At 37.9% G+C, this 18,478-nt stretch overlaps 4 protein-coding genes across 4 annotated transcripts; 2 read left to right on the top strand and 2 right to left on the bottom strand.

Annotated features, from left to right (window-relative positions):
• The first annotated feature begins 497 nt into the window (after nucleotides 1–497).
• Nucleotides 498–3,004, top strand: LOC6570287 (protein yellow). Its single transcript, XM_001996497.2, has 3 exons — nucleotides 498–740; nucleotides 1,341–1,998; nucleotides 2,462–3,004. The coding sequence occupies exons 1-3, from the start codon at nucleotides 526–528 to the stop codon at nucleotides 2,954–2,956; spliced, it is 1,368 nt and encodes a 455-aa protein (XP_001996533.1). The 5' UTR covers nucleotides 498–525; the 3' UTR covers nucleotides 2,957–3,004.
• Nucleotides 3,005–3,377: 373 nt separating this feature from the next.
• LOC6570257 (fibulin-1) lies at nucleotides 3,378–16,022 on the top strand. The gene is made up of 14 exons (XM_001996498.3): nucleotides 3,378–3,605; nucleotides 5,464–5,736; nucleotides 6,153–6,398; nucleotides 6,451–6,777; nucleotides 12,291–12,482; nucleotides 12,587–12,669; nucleotides 12,747–12,804; nucleotides 13,061–13,315; nucleotides 14,008–14,145; nucleotides 14,224–14,695; nucleotides 14,762–14,894; nucleotides 15,317–15,405; nucleotides 15,490–15,720; nucleotides 15,787–16,022. The coding sequence occupies exons 1-14, from the start codon at nucleotides 3,536–3,538 to the stop codon at nucleotides 15,947–15,949; spliced, it is 2,730 nt and encodes a 909-aa protein (XP_001996534.2). The 5' UTR covers nucleotides 3,378–3,535; the 3' UTR covers nucleotides 15,950–16,022.
• On the bottom strand, nucleotides 7,013–8,465 carry LOC122322808. Its single transcript, XM_043215915.1, has one exon. It carries the CDS (start codon nucleotides 8,463–8,465, stop codon nucleotides 7,467–7,469), a length of 999 nt encoding a protein of 332 aa, XP_043071850.1. The 3' UTR covers nucleotides 7,013–7,466.
• On the bottom strand, nucleotides 15,998–18,351 carry LOC6570258 (transmembrane protein 104 homolog). Its single transcript, XM_001996499.2, has 4 exons — nucleotides 18,277–18,351; nucleotides 17,677–18,143; nucleotides 16,920–17,164; nucleotides 15,998–16,849 (listed from the first exon to the last, which is right to left on the bottom strand). Exons 1-4 carry the CDS (start codon nucleotides 18,331–18,333, stop codon nucleotides 16,086–16,088), a joined length of 1,533 nt encoding a protein of 510 aa, XP_001996535.1. The 5' UTR covers nucleotides 18,334–18,351; the 3' UTR covers nucleotides 15,998–16,085.
• Between the last annotated feature and the right edge of the window lie 127 nt (nucleotides 18,352–18,478).

Below are 18,478 nucleotides of genomic sequence, written 5' to 3'. Positions count from 1 at the left end.
ATTATTAAAATATAAATTATGGCACTTTACTTTCACTTTTATTAGTTTTCGATGAGTTTTTAATTATTGGCCTTTATAAATATAATAGTGGTGATAATAAAAACATTTTTAGCTCAAAAAACAAATAGCTTAGATTAAATTAAGAATGAAGTACAAAATTGAATTTAAATTAAGAATAATAAGAAATAATTATTCATTAATTAAAGCTTATGGAATATATATTATAAAGTTAATAATTAATATATATCAATTGCTTTTTTATTATTAATTATAAATCAAACTGTGAAATTTCTTGCAGCCTGTCTTAAGTCTATACATATATATATATATATTTTTTTTCTTTTTGTCTGTTTTATACGCCTTGATTTGCAGTACTTAACAAACCGCAAAGCAATCACTTTTATTCAGTTGTTTTTCGTGCGTGAGACAGTTTACTTCGCTTTTCAAATATATTCCCAAATTGATATTAATGTACACAGATATATATAAATATATTTACAACTAACCAGTTTTTGCAGCTGAGCCATGAAGTCGTTTTGTTTTGTCGTAATTAGTTTCTGTTGTTCGTTCGTTGGCCTCAAATACGACAGGCATTCTGTCAATGCTGCAATATTTGGCCAATCTATCACGGGGAGTGGCAGCAAAAATCATGGAAATACTTTTGAAATTGTTAACGAATGGAAATATTTGGATTTTGAATATCCGACATTTGTCGAAAGGCAACTGGCAATTTTAAATGGGTAAAAAGTGCATTAAATATATTTTCTAATAATATTAAATGGACAATAAATGGGAATAAATGATTTAAATATATTTTATAAATATTAAATGGGTAATAAATAATTTAAATATACTTTATATTAATTAAAAGTATTTAAAGAATAACATAATAACGCAATGCAACGCAGTTTTTGCCGTAACGTAACTGTGAATTCATGTATTTTTCGTCTGTTGGTTGATTGCTAAAGTTTATCATTAATTAGAAATGATACAGGTTTCAATTAGTTGTATTTTTAATAAGTTGCGAGTCACAGTTTTGGGTTTAATGCTACGTTTACAACTGAGGTGACCTTCCAGATTTTTTGAGATAGAGTTCGATCACAGCTTAGGCTTGCAGCATTTTAAGGTGACCCTTCAACTTTTATCAACTTGTCAGCGGCAGTAGGACTTTAATATGACCATTCAAAATGTAACAGACAGAAATCGAGCACAGCTTAAAGCCTACACATCACAATATTTTAAGGTGACCCTGTAATTTTTACCAATTGGTCGTTAACATTTAAATGCAAATAGTTGTATTTATTTTTACATATTGTTTCGGCTTTAATTTTTTTGCACAGTGAATTTATACCCAAAAATAATTTACCACTGGGCATCGATGTGCATGGCAATCGAATGTTTATCACAACACCGCGCTGGAAAGACGGAGTGCCAGCGAGTCTGGTCACTCTGGCATATCCCTCCAAGGAGATAAGTCCACCGCTGCAGCCGTATCCGAATTGGCAATCGCACAGCAGCCCCAACAATGCCGATTGCAGCAAACTGATATCGGTTTATCGCACCGCAATCGATGCGCACTGCAATCGATTGTGGCTAATCGATTCCGGTATTGTGAATGCCACAATTAAACTAAATCAAATATGCCCAACAAAAATTATTGCCTACGATTTGAAAACGGATGAAATAATTATTAGTTTTGAATTGCCCGCCTCGCAAATTAAGCAGGATTCGTTGCACTCAAATATTCTCGTGGATGTTAGGAATGGAGACTGCGAAGATGCCCACGCTTTAATCACAGATGTCTGGCGATTTGGCATTGTGGTTTATAGTCTGCGCAAGCACAGAAGTTGGCGCATCACCAATTATAATTTTTTACCGAATCCATCGGCAGCTGATTTCAATGTTTATGGCCTGAATTTTCAGTGGTTGGATGGAGTTTTTGGCATGAGTCAAAGCAGGGAGCGACTTTTATATTTTCATCCAATGGCGAGTTTTAAGGTGAGTAGTTAACAGAGCGGTGTATGTAATTAACAGAGCACGGCGGATGAATAACAGAGCACGAATAACATAAACTATGAACTAACAATTGTAAGGTAAGTAAATACAGAGCTAGAAATATAAATAACAGCTAACAGGCCTCAAGTAACTAGAGTTAAGACTGTTATAACAGCTGTAACATAACATAAAGAACACTGCTAGCTTTAGAATATGTAATTAACAAGCCACTTTTTAGACTTTATTTATTTAAAGTCAACTAAAGTCAATTGTCACAAAAAAATACAATAAATATACAAAAAATTGATTGAACTAAGCTAAAAACAATATTTGATATAAAATTTCAATTTAAAATATTAGTAAGATTGATAAGAAATAAATAATAACTGTACATAACGTAAAATATAAAAAGTAATCGATAGATCGCTAAAACCATTAATTTATGTATTTAACCCATTCATTCAAGGAATTTATGGTGCCCCTTGACTCGCTCTTGAATGAATCCCTTTGGATCGGCAACAGCAGCGTGGACACCTCGCAATTATTTGTTCCAATTGGGGATCGTGGCTTTGGGGGGCAATCTTCGACATCGGGCATAGCCCGAAATGGTGTTATGTTCTACACACAAGTGCATCGTGATAATATCGGCTGTTGGGACACCAAAAAGCCCTATAATCGTGCAAATCTCGGTATGCTTTTGGAACCAGATAATGCTTCGATGTTAATACAATTTCCCAATGATTTGAAAGTGGATCAGGAAATAAAACAAAGTGTTTGGGTGATGAGTAATCGTTTGCCCATTTATCTATATAGCCAGCTGGATTATGGCGATATCAATTTTCGTATTTTGAGAGCCAATGTCGATGGCATTATCGATAACACGATATGCAATCCAAATTACGAGGCGGCAAATAAACAAAAATCGACACTGGTTTCAATTGAAGAGGGACAATGCTATTAAAATAATGAATAATTAAATATCAATCATTGAATAAAATTAATAAATATTATGCTCACTTTTATACAAGCCGTTTCCAATTTTTTAAAGTATGTCGTGCAGTACGCTTATGACACCTTGGGAGTTGTGGGCTCGATAACAGCGATAGCAGCGAACCGATAAAGAGCGCCAAATATGGCGGCCGGCTTGTGACGTCACTAACAGGACGAGGCAAAATAAATATGGCGTTCAAAATTGCAGCTATTTGTATTGTTCATCGGGCTGTTCAAAATCTCAAACAATACTTTGCTCTTCTACATTTTGATAAGCGCTTAATTCAATATAGTAGTTCACCTCCATCTCCATCTTTATCTATATCTTTATCTTGAGCTTTATCTTTACACGACAAACAGCAGACATGGGCTATTTTTTTTTACGCCACTTGCGCGTGAATCAGTTGAGAAAAGCCGTCTTCTACACGCGCATCAAATTACAACAACGAGAAGAAAAAGGAAAAAAAAGAAGCGAACAAAAAACCCCGCCCAAAAAGGCGATTTTTTATTGCTCAGTTATTGATCAGTTGAGCTGATAACGTAGTTCGTGATGCGTGTGAACTGCTTGGGAATTATTTGGCTATTGACCGCGTGTCAAATGCAACAAGTGCTCGCTGAAGGTGAGTCAGCATTACAAGTCTACATAGACTCACATGTATACATATTCATATGCATGCACGCTGGCATCGAAATGCAAACAAACATGCACTCACACACACTTATACTCATGCATTTGCAGGCAGTGACTTTGAAACAAGCAAACGTTTGCGTGTGTGTGTTAGGATCTATGTGCTTCTTAGCATTTCACATTTTGTGTTATTGATTTTTAAAGGCATTTTTAAATCAATTTAAATAAATTAAAAATAAATAATAATTATTAATTGAATTTATTTTAGTTTACTTGTTATTATATATTCGTTTTTATTTTATTGACATGTTTATTAGTGTTTGTTTGTTTATTTTATGAATTTTAAATAAATACAGAAGTAATTCATTTCATTTACATTTTAAATAATCGCATAAGAATTAATTTAGCATTTATTTTACTTAGCTAAAATATAAATATATCGTTTTATTTTATTTAAGTTTACATATTAAATAAAATTAATTATAATATATTTGAAGTAATAAAATAAATTAAATTCCAAATTATTATTTTGCACATTCAAACGATTTTAAATGCATAAATAAAATTAATTATTATTTGTTATGTATTATGTATCGTATTTATAATGTATTTGATTCATTTAAAAGAATATATTTTAAGAAATGACTGTAAATTATTCAGTAATATATAACTTAGAATTTATTTTCTTTTATTGGTCAACATATATTATTCCTTATTTTATTTATTAAAATTTATAGAATTTATTTTACAATGTGCAAAAGTGTAAAGCTCTTGTTATAATAGTTATATAACAGTTGTATAACAGTTGCATACTAGCCTTGATCACATACGGATGTCTGCATGTGTGTGTAAGTATAAGATTCTGTTTATCAGATCTGAGCAGCGAATGTTTGTCTGGTTCTGTCAGATAAGCTCTCAGATTATGCTGTCAGCGCTATGTGAACAGTTGATCTCAACTTTTATACAAACATGTGTACATTTCTGTAATTCTACATGCATACAACTACATACATCTGAAAATATGCATGTGTGTGTATGTGTGTAAACTGCTTCAATGCGGCGACCTTTGCAAAGGCAATTAAAGCACAGATGTATGTGTGTGTTTGTGTTTATTTACTCACATGTAGGAGAGTGGATTAAGTGCATATAAGAGTAGAGGAATGAATTTTTACTTATATTTGTAGAAGAGCAGAACGTTGAGAATATTTAAAGCACTCCATAATATTAATTGCAAACACATATTAAGAATTACATTTAAATTTTATTCTGTATTAATTATTATCAATTATAAATTATTAAAAATGCCAATTAATTAAATAATAAAATATTTGAGTACATAATTATATAGATGACATTACTAAATTAATTAATTGTGTATAAAAAAACGTAAAAATAGATTGAATAAAATTAATATTAGAGTAATTATTACAAATTAAAATTTATAATTTCATTATTGCATTAATTATTACAAATTCTAATTAATAATTACATAAAATTTATATTTTGCATTTAAAAAATTAACAAAAAGCTATAAATATATTATATTAAATTATTACAAATACATATTGCAAAAAATTATTACTAATTCCAATTAATAATTAAATTAATTCTGTATTAATTAATACAAGTTATTAACTACTACAGATTCCAATTAATAATTAATTAATAATAATAATTATTATCAATATTTGCATATTTATTTATAATTGATTATTAATAATTACATTTATATATTATTCTGTATTAATTATTACAGATTGTAATTTATTCTATATTAATTATTACAACTTATTAACTACTACAATTTCCCATTCATAATAAATTAATTATTCTCTTATATTCTCTCTCAGAAACTATCTCCGATTATATAAGAAAATGCTGTCTGAGTGGATTGAGAAATGCTCGAACTACAAATGAGTGTGGAAATATGGAAAACTCAATTGGAAAACAACAGATTCCTCAGGCCTGGCTGGGATTGTGTTATTCCACATTTGGCGTTTGCTGTGCGGGTCAATTGAACAGGGAGCACTGTAAACAGGGTCGCCTGGCCGCCCTAAAGGGCACATCCTGTGACAAGGATTCAAATACCTCCTCCTACACGGATTGCTGTCGCGCCTGCCAGGGTATGAATTTTAATTTAAATTTAGTTATAATTAATAATAACATCATTTTTATTTGAGAATAATTAATAATTAATAATATGTTAAATTCAATGTAGTTTCGCAATTAATAAATATAATTAGTTAATTATTTTTAAATTAATATTTATTTTAAATTTAATGCAATGCACCTTCATAATTAGTAATAATAATGTAGTAAATTTTATATATAATAATAATTTAATTTAATACTAATAATAATAATTCACAGTAGGCATGCAATTATAATTAATAATATTTTATATTAATAATTATTTTACATTGAATTAAATGCAGTTTTCAGTTAATAATTACTTTCAATTAAATTAAATGCAGTTTCATTATTAATAATATTTTTATTTAATAGTAATACCAAATATAATAATTATATTAATTCCCAGTTGGCATGCAGGTCAAAGTTAGTCATCAAAATTGCAGAGATCCCCTCTTCTCATTTGTATCAAATATAAAATCCTATCGCATCTGTTGCACCGGAAACGATGTTGAGGAGTCTGGTGAAGAATGCGAGCGAGGTGAAAACAATAACATCGAGCTGGAAAAGGCGGCTAAAGCGGGCGAGGAGGAGGCGAACGAGGGTGACGAGAGCAAAGAGAATGCAGATGGAACAATTGTGCTAACAGCTGATGGTAAGTCGCTAATAACAGATTTAACAATAAATATTAATGAGACTTCTTGCAGATGATATCTGCGAGAAAATGTCAAATTTGTGCGAACACATATGCGAAAGCACCTTCGATGCTTACAAATGCAGCTGTAATCCCGGCTTTAAGTTGGACGATAATAATGTCACCTGTTCCCCGTTGAAAAGTGATATCTGTCCGAGTGGTTTTATTTTGGATTTGAAGCAAAGCCGTTGTGTGGACATCGATGAATGCATTGAGGAGTTGCACGAGTGCAAAACAACACAATATTGCCATAATACCCACGGTGGTTATCATTGCCTCAATCGGTCCAAAGATTGTCTGGAGGGCTATCAATACAACGTGAAGTCAAATGAATGTGAAGGTCGGTAAAATGTTTAAATTTCAATTTAAATTTAAATAACAACCTCTTTAATACAGACGCTGTTATATTAACAGTGTATTGTAAACGTTGTTATATTAACAATGGATTGTAAACGCTCAAGCTGTTATATTAACGAGCGCTGTAAAGGTTGACCGTTCTCCTATTTTAATGCAAGAAGTGTCAGGAAATAGGGAACAAAAATTAAAAGCTCCTCCCTGACATTTCTTCTTAAAACAAATAACAATCCAATTCGTGTCGCAATTCTTTAAATGTTCATTTTTAATATTTATTATTTATTTTATCTACTTCTGCTGCTACTTTTAAAATCACCTTTCAAACATTTCTTGTGCGAGTGTTGCACTTATTTTACCCGGAACTGTACACACTTATTTATAGACAACTGTAACTTCCAATAGAGTTTTATATGTAAAATGTTTAATTACAAATAACATTTATTACACATGAGCTGTTAATTTAACTGAGAGCTGCAAGCTGTTACACATTTTAATTGCAGCGCTTGTTAAGTTTACATGCACACCGTTAACAGAGAGCTGCAGCTAGGTTAGGTTATGTCGGCTGTCAGCCCGATGGACTGACACACTTATGCCATATTTAGCCCGTTGTGATGCCGAAAGGGGATCTAGGGGGTGTTTCCTCCTGCAGTCGTGCCTTCAAAGCATTTCTAACATTTAAACATTTGACCAGCCGGATGCGTTTATGAATTTCGCTATCTTGGCCGGTCTCATGTGTCGGAGCTCCGATAAATCAGTTAGGGAGTGGTTTCCCAGGATTTCCAGCCTTTTCCTAGCAAGTGCTGAGCAGTGGCAGAAGAAATGTTCCGGAGATTCCACTTCCTCCTCATCTTTGCAGCTTCTGCAAAAGTCACTGTATGGCACCTGGAGTCTGTTGGCATGAATGGCGACCAGCCAGTGCTCAGTTAGAGCCCGGATCATTGCAGAACAGTTGGTCCGACTTAGACTGCACAGCTCTCTGCTGCGCTTGGCGTTGATAATTGGCCATGTCTGGTGTGCTATGCGGGCACAGATGGCACTTTGCCATTTTCTGCATGACCTGCGCCTGTACTCCTCCTTGGTGTTAGGAGGAGTGGTAGTACCTTTCCTAGCTAGCTCATCGGCTGTACAGTTGCCTTCAATGTCCTGGTGGCCAGGGACCCATATTAGGCTAATAACCTGCTGTTTAGCCATCTCGTGTAGAGATTTGCGACAGCTTGTTACTGATATCGAATTTGAAGATATCGAGCTGATGGATTTGATTGCTGCCTGACTGTCAATATATATGTTTATATTGCTAGGCCTAACTTTGAGCCTTTCTAGGCAGTCTATTGCTTCCTTTATGGCCACTACCTCAGCTTGAAAAACACTGCCGTGTGTTGGAAGGCTGAAGGATAACTGTATGTTGAGCTGCTCGGAGTAGACCCCTCCGCCTACGCGGTTGTCTAGTTTGGAGCCGTCTGTAAAGAAGGTTATGGTCGCCGGTGGACCGGGGGTGCCATGAACCCATTCCTCCCTTTGAGGGAAGTATATGTTGAAGGGAGTATCCCGTTGTGTTACTGGCAGGCAGTATTCTGTTTTTGAAGGGATGGTCGGCTTCCCTTCTAGGATTGAGGCACGGCCGGTGCTCTGAGTAGCCCAGGCAAGGGATTCTCTGAGTCTTATGGCCTTTTTCATTTTCCATTCCTTGTCTTTCCAGACATGGGATGTCCAGGATAGCGTGCCTCAAGTGCCTCACTAGGTCTGATACGAAGCGCCCCTGATATGCATAGTTCAGCCATACACTGAGCCTTGTTTAGTTTAGAAAGGGTGGTTTTCTTTTTTAAACAGGGCCAAATGTATAGGTCTGACTATAAATGTGTATAACCATTGAACGATATTTGGGGACATACCCCATTTCAGCCCAATGGATTTCCTGCACGTGTATAGGGCGACTGTTGCCTTCTTAACGTGATTGGATATTTAGGTTCCAGTGAAAATTACAGCAACGTCATCTGCGTATGCAACTATTTGGCAGCCGCCCCCCTCCATGTCACACAGCAGTTTGTTAATTGCTATGTTCCATAGTAGGGGTGACAGGACGCCTCCTTGTGGCGTACCTCTGCTTACGAACCTGGAGAGAGTTGACGACCTTAGTGTGGATATCACAGTCCTGCAAGTGAGCAATTGACTGATCAATCCCACCGTACCGGTATCAATCCCCAGTCCTAGCAGAGCTCCAGTTATGGCTGCCGGAGTGACGTTGTTAAAGGCGCCCTCAATGTCGAGGAACGCTATTAGGGTGTACTCCTTATGGAGTAGAGATTTCTCTATAGTAGAGACCACAGAGTGAAGGGCAGTATCTGTGGATCTGCCCTTCCTGTAGGCATGTTGGGACTCCGACATAAGCCTGGGGTCAATGGATGCTGTGAGATGGAGACTTATAAGTCGTTCCAGGGTCTTTAGCATGAAAGATGACAGACTGATGGGTCTGAAATCTTTGGCGCTGGTGTGCGATGGCTTCCCAGCTTTGGGTATGAAGGTTATTTTTGATTGGAGCCATGTCGGTGGGATGCGACCAGTCTTCAGAATCTTCCTGAAGTACTCATGTAGCCACTTTATGGCTGTATTTCCCGCCTTTTGTAGTTGGACTGGGCTTATTTGGTCTGGGCCTGGAAATTTGAACGGCTTGAAGCTGTTCACTACCCACTTGATGTTACCTTTGTGTATAAGAGACTTCAAGGATGTGTTCTCTATACAGTTGCTCGGAGCAGCCAGGGAAGTATGTTTTAAGGAGGATTTCCAGTGACTCTTCACTGGAGACCGACCAAGAGTTGTCATCCTTTTTTGTGGGTGTGGTTTTTGATAAAACTTTTCTAAGCCTTGCAGCTTCAGTAGTTGAATCAATATCCGTGCAGAAATCTCTCCAAGATTTCCTTCTTTCCCGTCTGGTGGCTTTTTTATATTCAGCCAGACTTGATTTGTATTTTGACCATTGCAGGTCGTTATTTTGCGCTTTCGCTGCGTTGAAGAGAGACCTGCAACTTTGTCGAAGGACATTTAGTTGAGATGTCCACCATGGTGCTTTCTTCTTGTGCACTGGCTTACTGATAGGGCAAGCTGCCTTAAAAGCCTTATTACATGCTGATGTGAAAGTCTCTGTCAGATTGCAAAGATGAGCTAAGTTGTCCGGGCCTTTCGGTGGGTGTTCCGAAAGGGTTCGGTCAAGTTTGCCTTTGAAAATTTCCCAGTTCGCCTTCCTTTGATTTATGAAGTGAACTGGTTCTGGATGGCTCGCGAGGAGCTCAAATTCTATGTATCTGTGATCAGAGAAGGAGTGGTCATCAGACACTCTCCAACCTATTAGCTGGTCACTCATAGATTGTGAGATGAGGGTCAGATCAATGACCTCTCGTCTATTTTTAATAATGAATGTGGGTTCATTACCCGTATTACATACTAAAGTAGTCTCATCTGGTGGCGGGCCGGCGCTGTCGTGGGCCATATATATCGAAGCTGACTGGAGCTCCTGGCTTACCGCTGTGTTGTCATCATTGCTAAAATTATAGAGCAGAAAAATATTTAGATGTTTTTTCACGAGGATGCAGGTGCGTTTTTTACCTTCATTTCCAGCTACTAACAGCTTGTAATTTTTGTTGCCTAGCCCGCAAACCTTTCGTCCAATCACCCAAGGTTCTTGGACTAGTACTATGTCGTCTCCGCCTCCAGCCAGGCGGAGCATCAGAGCAGCGGATGCTGCTTTACTGTGGTGAAGGTTTATCTGCCGTAGTCTCAAGGACATCCGGAGATTCCACCCTCACCACCGTGTTGTTGCTGTCGTCCTCGTCGGCAGGTGCTCACGTTAAACCAATTGACTTTAATGTCGTCCTCGTCCGACAGCGTGAAATCATCTTCGTCCAACTCGTGACACAAGGCCTCAAGGCCCCGAGTCAGAGTCGACGTGTCCGACGTATAACCTGGCTCCTGCTCCTCATCGGTTGCTCCGATCTCTGCAGGAAGACCCTGTTCAGCCGTCTTGTTACAGACAACAGGGTCTCCTCCGGCCGGTGCCATCGATTTATATACCTTAACGGTAATGGAGCCGAAGCCGAAGTTTAGCTCGCCCTTGGCGGCTTCAATGGGGGCCAGCGATTCCTTGTTTAGGATTAGCACAGCCTGATTTGTTGGCCCCTCGGTGGCCTCAATCTGCACCACCCTCCAGTCATGGGTGGGAAGAGAGGGGTTGCATAGTTGCAGATGGTTAAGCACCTGGTCCGGTTCCTTTAAGGAGGCCGGGATCCAGATGCGTGCACGAGGTCTACTCGGGAATTCGCTCAAGTCGACAGCGACCAGCTTCGCCCTGGGTTAGACCTCACCAAGCTCTGCTACGGCAGCTTTGTAAAGCTCTACCGAGCGAGCGTCCTGGCAGGCGATGACCTTCGTGTTTCCCTGGTATCACCCAGCATCTCTGCATACCGGTGGTGGCCCAGGCGCCTTGCTCAGTAACTTCAGGCAGTGGACAGCGAGGGCTCCTTCCACCCACTTCCACTGATTCCTCGGGATTCTTCCGTCCTTGTTTCCCTTGTCAAGGATCCCTATCAGGATTCTCTCCTTGGCAATATCGGCAAAGGACTTCCCTGCTGCAGCTTGGCCCGCTTTGCAACGGGTCCGTGGGCTTCTTGCGAGCGCTGTCTTTTTGCCTGGCTCTGCTCTTGATGGGGTGAAGTTTGGCAGCACCTTCCTAGCCCACACCACTTTGTTTTGCCATTCGGCTGGTGGATTTGGTTCGCGTTTTGCCGCTTTAGAATGCTTGCGGCATTTCTGCGGTCGGCATAGCTGAACCTTTTAGCCGCAGCGCTGGTAGTTGGTAAGTCGCCCTTAGCACCCGCTCCGGCTGGCAGGTTGGCTGCACAAGTGCTTTGCTTTCCTGCCACGGAAAAGCCAAACAGGCTTTTCCGCCACTTTTGTCATGCTGCCGCTTTGGCCAGGCTTGCGAGCCACTGTCGGGATTGCGTTTGGGATTGCTCCCTTCCGGTTTTGAGAGAGTACCGTACTCTTTTTGGGGTTTCTTATTTATGGAATGCATTTTGATTCCCACGAGCTGCGGAGAAAGGAATGTCCGCCTGCACAGAGATCCGCGATGTGCAGGTAAGGCTGATTAATATCGGAGGTCGCCAGGTATCCGATATGCTCCGTAGAAGACTGGGCTATTTGAGGGTCCTCAGCCTGGCTGACTATCGGCACGGGTCGCATAACACCTTAGTCCGGCCCTTTACCTCGAACCATGACTCGGTCCTTTCCCAGCGACAAGGTTCGGGGCACGAGTCTTAACTAGCATCGGTACCTTGCAGGACCGCTGTGATGCTATTACCAGTCGGCACCCTCGTGGAGGGTTCAGTTGAGGAATTTTTGCCAAACGAGCTGCAGCTAACATCAAGTGAATTAACATACACCTATTGACACAAAAATAAGAACACTTATAAAATAACAATAAAATAAATAATAGCAATATTATTCCTACAGAGAGTTTAACATGTGAAATCGGTTACTATTTCGATGGGAATATTTGCGCCGATATCGATGAATGTACTGCGAATGGCACCAAAAACACATGCAAAACGGAGGCGCGACAGGAGTGCAAGAACACCATAGGCAGTTACTACTGTAGCTGTGTGGCCGGCTACAGTTTGGATGCGACACAAAATACATGCGTTGGTAAATAAAATCAATTCGCAATTTAATGCGATATATATTAAATGATAAATGCACCTGAATACATATAAAAATATATGCATATATATATATATATATACCTGTAGATATTAATGAGTGCTCAATTAATAATCACAACTGCCTGCCAACTCAGAGATGTGATAACACCATCGGTTCATACATATGCACGGTACTATATTTTGGATCCCTTATTTACTCTTTATATATACATCAATTAATAATATATATATCTCCATGATTATATAGAGATGGACTTCGTGTGGCACGGGATATACCCTCAATGCCGAGTCAGGCAATTGCGTTGGTAAGTTGACCTATTTTTATATATATCTTATATATACAGTTGACGGAAAATAAAAATAAAAAACCATATCCTTTTTAAATGCAATTAAAACTCAAATTAAAATGTTACATTTATGCAAAAGCCAAAATATAAACGATATGAAATAAACGCAACATTTAGAAAACAATTAGAAATAAATGATTGAATTCTTTTGCTATTATTTTTGTCATAACTGTATATAATTTTTAAATTTAATTTGATTACTTTCCCCAAATAGATGACGATGAGTGTGCATTGAATACGCACAATTGTTTGTCGGACTATGAGTGTTTCAATACCAAAGGCTCCTTTCGCTGCCATAGAAAAACAACAACAACTACTACAACAACAACAACAACCTTGCCCAAAACGACAACAACATCAGAAAATCCTTCGCATTATATCTACAATCGATTGGATTACACGCCAAACTATCAAATGCGACGACCCTGTTCGACTGGCTTCCAGCGCAATCATCTCGGCGCCTGTGTTGGTAAATTATTACTGATTTGTGATTTACTCTATAGCTATTGGCTGCATTTGTGTGAGCGAGGGAGCTGCGTGCGCTGCTCTGATTGATCGCTGTGCGATGACAGGTGGCAGTGTTGCTTCTAATCGATTAAGGAGGCAGTTGCTCAGTTGTGAGCGAACAAAAGAATTGTGCATTTAATTTGTGCGTTCATTTAACGTTCAATTAGCGTTCAGTTAAATTTAACTCGGAGTTGTGTTTAATATGTAAGCAGTAGTCAATTTCATCGATCATTTCATTAATTAATTTAATTTAACATGCATTCATCGTTTATTTAATTTATTTATTTTATTTAAAATTCATTCGCTTAACGTTCGCTCACTTGAGTGACTAGGTCCAGCGAACTAATGAGGAACGCTTCAGCGGATCACTAATTGCGTAGTTCGATCTCGCTAATTTCTTCAACCTCGCTCTCAGCAGCAGCTGCAGCAACAACTGGTTGATGTTTAGTGGCACTTACACATATGCAAATTCATTTTTCCATGCACTTCACTATAAAGCCCTCTTACATCAGCGACAACTTTAGAATATATGCCTCTCTATATACCTAGCGTAACTTCAGCTCACTCACATACATGTATGTGCACGCTTACTGCTCATACTTTCTTCACTATAAAGCGCTTAGCAGCAACAACACGACATATTAACTTTTACAGACATCAATGAATGCAACGAGTTTAAAGCATGCAACAGCCACGAGCGTTGCATTAATACAAATGGCTCGTATCGTTGTGAGAGTTTGCTGCAATGTCCCGCCGGCCTGAAATCGACGACAGATGGCACCACTTGCATTGGTGAGTATAGAAACACACACAAATACATACACAGCTATGCAAGCATGCTCAACTCTCGCATACTCTCTCACCAAGCAGACATTGACGAGTGCGAGACGGGCGATCATAGCTGTGGAGACAATCAGTTGTGCCAGAATCGTCATGGTGGTTACATTTGTGCCTGTCCCGCCGGTCACCAGGTGTCGCGTCAGCCCGATGGGACCAACAGCTGTGCGGATATCGATGAGTGTGACCATAGTCAGGCGGTGTGTTCATCGAATGCAAATTGCTACAATACAATCGGTTCGTATTATTGTGAGTGCAAGACGGGCTTTCAAAAGAAGGCGCATCATGGGCATCAAGCCGATAGTTGGCCAAATCATTCGCAGTGCTTCGATGTCGATGAGTGCCAATCAATACCCGGTTTGTGTCAACAGAAGTGCATCAATTTCTGGGGCGGTTATCGCTGCGCCTGCAATCCTGGCTACGAGCTGAGCTCCGATAATCGCACCTGCAACGATGTCGATGAATGCGAAATGCACAAGAATTTCGATTACAAATTGTGCATGGGGTAAATATTTGACAGCTGCTTACTGTTAACTGTTCGTAGTTAATCTTGTTCACTATTAAATTTCAGCTTTTGCATTAACACGGCTGGATCGTATCAGTGTTCGTGTCCCCGCGGCTACACTTTGAATGCCGATCAGAAAACCTGTCGTGATATCGATGAATGCGAAACGAGTAGTCAGCACCATGTGTGCACGGGCAGGGTGAGTAATTGGGCGGTATATATATATATACGATCGATATTATTGTTTTACTCATTTTGGCACTTGCAATATATCGCTGTGTGCGCCATAGATATGTCGTTCAGCAAAAGTGCAATGGCTTTGAGTTGTGCGTTTTAGAGTACTTTGTGAGAGTACTTAGATATCGGATTTCATAGAATTATTTATTTATTTAAAAAATTCATTGCATTTATTCTTTTGTACCACTTTTTACTTAAAATATATATTTAATTACTATTCATTTGGTATTATTTTCTTAACTTATTTTTATTTAAATATAATCTAATTTAAAGCATTGCATAGATTTATTTATATTTTCTACTTATATTATTTAAATACTATTTGTATTACATTTCAAATTAACAATTAATCGATAAGCGATAACAATACCTTATATTTTCCAGACCGACATTTGCACAAATGTACGTGGCAGCTACAAATGCACCACTATCAATTGTCCCCTTGGCTATATCAACGATCCCGATCAAAAGAAGTAAGTTGACTGATAATAATGTTTAAATATATATTAAAATAATAATATTTAAATATATATTAATATATCTGTATTTAATTACAGTCGCTGCAGGCAGAAGAGCAACTTTTGCGAGGGCGAAGAGTGTTATACGAAACCCTCGGCACTTACCTATAATTTCATTACTTTCGTATCGAAATTAATGATACCCCCCGAGGGACGTACAATTTTTACTCTCCGTGGACCTATTTGGTATGATGATATAGATTTCGATCTAAAAGTAGCTCGAGTTCAAGCGGCAGGCAATGTGGAAAGGGCAACAGTGGCTTACTTTAAGTAAGTCTTCAAATTTCGCCACCGATATATAATCGATGTTTATCGATATCTATATTCATTTTACAGCACTTTGAAGACAAAAAATCAAGTGGATTTGGTTTTAAAGCGCGCCTTGGAAGGACCACAGGATGTTGAGCTTGAATTGAGCATGACAGTGTTCACTAACGGCATGCCACGCGGCAAAAGTGTTGCAAAACTTTTTCTCTTTGTCTCCCAATACATATTCTGAAATGGAACAAATTACTTACAGTTGTAATATGTAAAGAATCTTTTAAACTTTGATTAAATATTGTACGTTTTTATTTGAAATGTAATTTATAATCCGGAATTTCACAGCCCATGTTTAAAAATCCTTTATCACTGGTTCAAGTGCACAAATTAATGGTAACTAAAAGCATAGATAAACCCGACCAGCTTAAAACCAAAACCAGCCAAAAATTGGAGCGAAATGAGCTGCGAAAATGATTGGGAATACCGCTACCCAATAATTCGGAGCACGTACGTCTCGAGTAATAAACCAAAAATACGGGAATTACATACTGAATCCCAACGCCAGCATAACTGCCCGTAAACGCAACCAAATTCGATAAATTTTCGGTGAAAAAAGCCACACAAAACGGCGGTAAAATGGCTAAAAGCGGCAATAAAAAGCAAACAAAAGAATTATAAGATTCCAAGCGAGACATGTCCAAAAATAAGGTTTGCAAATTATTCTTAAGTGTTATCGCAATCAAAGGATAACTGGTGGACAAGGTAAATACTGGAAATAGCGATAAAAAGTAATCGATAACAATGAGCAGCTGCGATAACCAGCCATCGTCATCGAACTGATCCGGTAAGAAATTTAAGGTGTACAAATCCTGAACGTGCTCAAAGGCAAAAATGCCAGTTAATGCCAAGATTAAATAAAATGCACAAATGACTATATAATCGATGGATAATATGCTCGATACGGAGCATTTGGAGCGCAACGGGGCCAATAAACCGGGCAGCGAATGATGACACATAAAGGAATAAACGCAGGCCCCGAATAATGCAGGAATTGCATAAATATTTGCGGCATTTGGATGACCGCGTTTTCCATCCGTCGCCAGCATTTTAATTGTTATGCAAATCATCAGTGCAAAGGCTGTAAATTCATAGCAAAATATATAACTAAATATTTATGATTAATATTATTTACTTCATTCAAAACTCACCCAACCAGCGACAAATTGCCGTCAATATTTGCAAATATTTGGTTTTTTGTATGCCACAAAAGACGAGCGGTCCAAAAATCAGCGTAAAACCCATTAATATCAGTCTGTAAATCATTTTCCGCGATATTGTTGTTTCTGACTGTGGCCAACAGGCACGATTGTTATTACTCTCAAAATCTCCAGGCAAATATATCGAACGCGTCTCCAAAGTTGACAAAATTGAAATATTTTTGTGCCCGTAATCGCTGCAAGTAAATAAATAAATACGATTATTAATATATTATATATATATTACATATAGTTTACTGCTTATTATAGTTCTTTACATTTAAATTTCCCTAATTTTCCATTCATTTTTTGTTTTTCGTAACAGTTTTTGATTTTCCCACTTTCAAATTTAAACCGGACAGGCTTTTATCGATATCTGCTTCCCTTAATAAATATTAATATAAATAATATTAATATATAAAGCATTATTGTGATTTTATATAGTTAACTACTTACTTTAATTTGTTACAATAAATTAGGATTCTTTTTATTTTTTGTTTTTTGCTTTCAAATTAAAATAGCGCGCACTTATCGATAACTGCTTGCACCAATTGATTGCCGTTTAAAAATTGCTCTCAACCGCACCGTATATAGCGCAGCATATTGAGCGCACTTTGCATAGTGAGCACAACTACTAACGGTTATTTTTATCAGCAACATAACTTTTTCATTTTTGTTATTTCTTAATTAGTTTAATTGCACAATTTACCAGATAACATCGCGTAAACTTCTCGTCACTGCTGCCGAATAGATTGTCAAATCGCCATACAAATAGATAATGAAGCACAAATAGAATAAAATCCGTCCAAAATCATTGAAAAACATTGTTGCCATTTCGCCCAACTCAAATTTGTGCGTGAGCTGATAATAATGAAATTCACCACTCTGTTGTTGTATTGTCAACGGCACCGTTTCACTGTCAGTGTTGGCAAACTGTTGTTCTTCCTGCGATTCCGATGAATATCGCCTGTGTCGCAGCGCTTGCAAATTCTGCCAACTTTTGATGGCATTTGCACAGGCCATCGCCTCAATGACATATGTCACCGTTATATAGCTAATAACGGCGAGCAGCAGCAGCAACAACAGACTCAGACACCAACCAGCCTTAGCGAAGGCAGCGGGCAGCGTTAACGCGCCCGTTCCAACAATCAAATTGAATATGAAAACAAAGCCAACCTGTCAAAGAACAAACGACGCACGTTTATCAGCACTGGCGAGCTCAATTAATGTTTTACATTTTGGCATTTAATTTGTGTGCACAATTAAATGTAATTGTATTACTTATTTAAGTTGCACATTAAATAGTTACCAAATTTGAGTAGGAATCCGCATTGGTGGGAGGATAAATACTTCTTGCTTCCTGCATATTTACTTTGTTATGACTAAATGCAGTGTGACGGTTTGTGCAGAGACCATAAATACCTTAAAAAATGCTGTTAAATACTTCAAAATCTTATAAATATATATTTTTTATATATCAACTTTATTTAATTTAATATATTTTTTGTCGA

This window comes from Drosophila grimshawi, unplaced genomic scaffold (assembly GCF_018153295.1).
Source record: "Drosophila grimshawi isolate 15287-2541.00 unplaced genomic scaffold, ASM1815329v1 contig_80, whole genome shotgun sequence".
In the NCBI taxonomy this organism is placed as follows: domain Eukaryota; kingdom Metazoa; phylum Arthropoda; class Insecta; order Diptera; family Drosophilidae; genus Drosophila; species Drosophila grimshawi.
Note: the sequence above shows the minus strand (reverse complement) of the source record. Positions and strands in the feature narration are given on the sequence as shown.

Excerpts from the sequence above, each read along its gene's own strand:
- LOC6570287 (XM_001996497.2), top strand. The coding sequence starts at position 526 with ATGAAGTCGTTTTGTTTTGTCGTAATTAGTTTCTGTTGTTCGTTCGTT. Across the intron at positions 741-1,340 it reads CAACTGGCAATTTTAAATGG|TGAATTTATACCCAAAAATA; the intron begins GTAAAAAGTGCA and ends TTTTTTGCACAG. Across the intron at positions 1,999-2,461 it reads ATCCAATGGCGAGTTTTAAG|GAATTTATGGTGCCCCTTGA; the intron begins GTGAGTAGTTAA and ends CATTCATTCAAG.
- LOC6570257 (XM_001996498.3), top strand. The coding sequence starts at position 3,536 with ATGCGTGTGAACTGCTTGGGAATTATTTGGCTATTGACCGCGTGTCAA. Across the intron at positions 5,737-6,152 it reads TTGCTGTCGCGCCTGCCAGG|TTGGCATGCAGGTCAAAGTT; the intron begins GTATGAATTTTA and ends ATTAATTCCCAG. Across the intron at positions 13,316-14,007 it reads TCATCTCGGCGCCTGTGTTG|ACATCAATGAATGCAACGAG; the intron begins GTAAATTATTAC and ends TAACTTTTACAG.
- LOC122322808 (XM_043215915.1), bottom strand. The coding sequence starts at position 8,465 with ATGAAAAAGGCCATAAGACTCAGAGAATCCCTTGCCTGGGCTACTCAG.
- LOC6570258 (XM_001996499.2), bottom strand. The coding sequence starts at position 18,333 with ATGCAGGAAGCAAGAAGTATTTATCCTCCCACCAATGCGGATTCCTAC. Across the intron at positions 18,144-18,276 it reads CGGATTCCTACTCAAATTTG|GTTGGCTTTGTTTTCATATT; the intron begins GTAACTATTTAA and ends GTTCTTTGACAG. Across the intron at positions 16,850-16,919 it reads GGCAATTTGTCGCTGGTTGG|CCTTTGCACTGATGATTTGC; the intron begins GTGAGTTTTGAA and ends ATGAATTTACAG.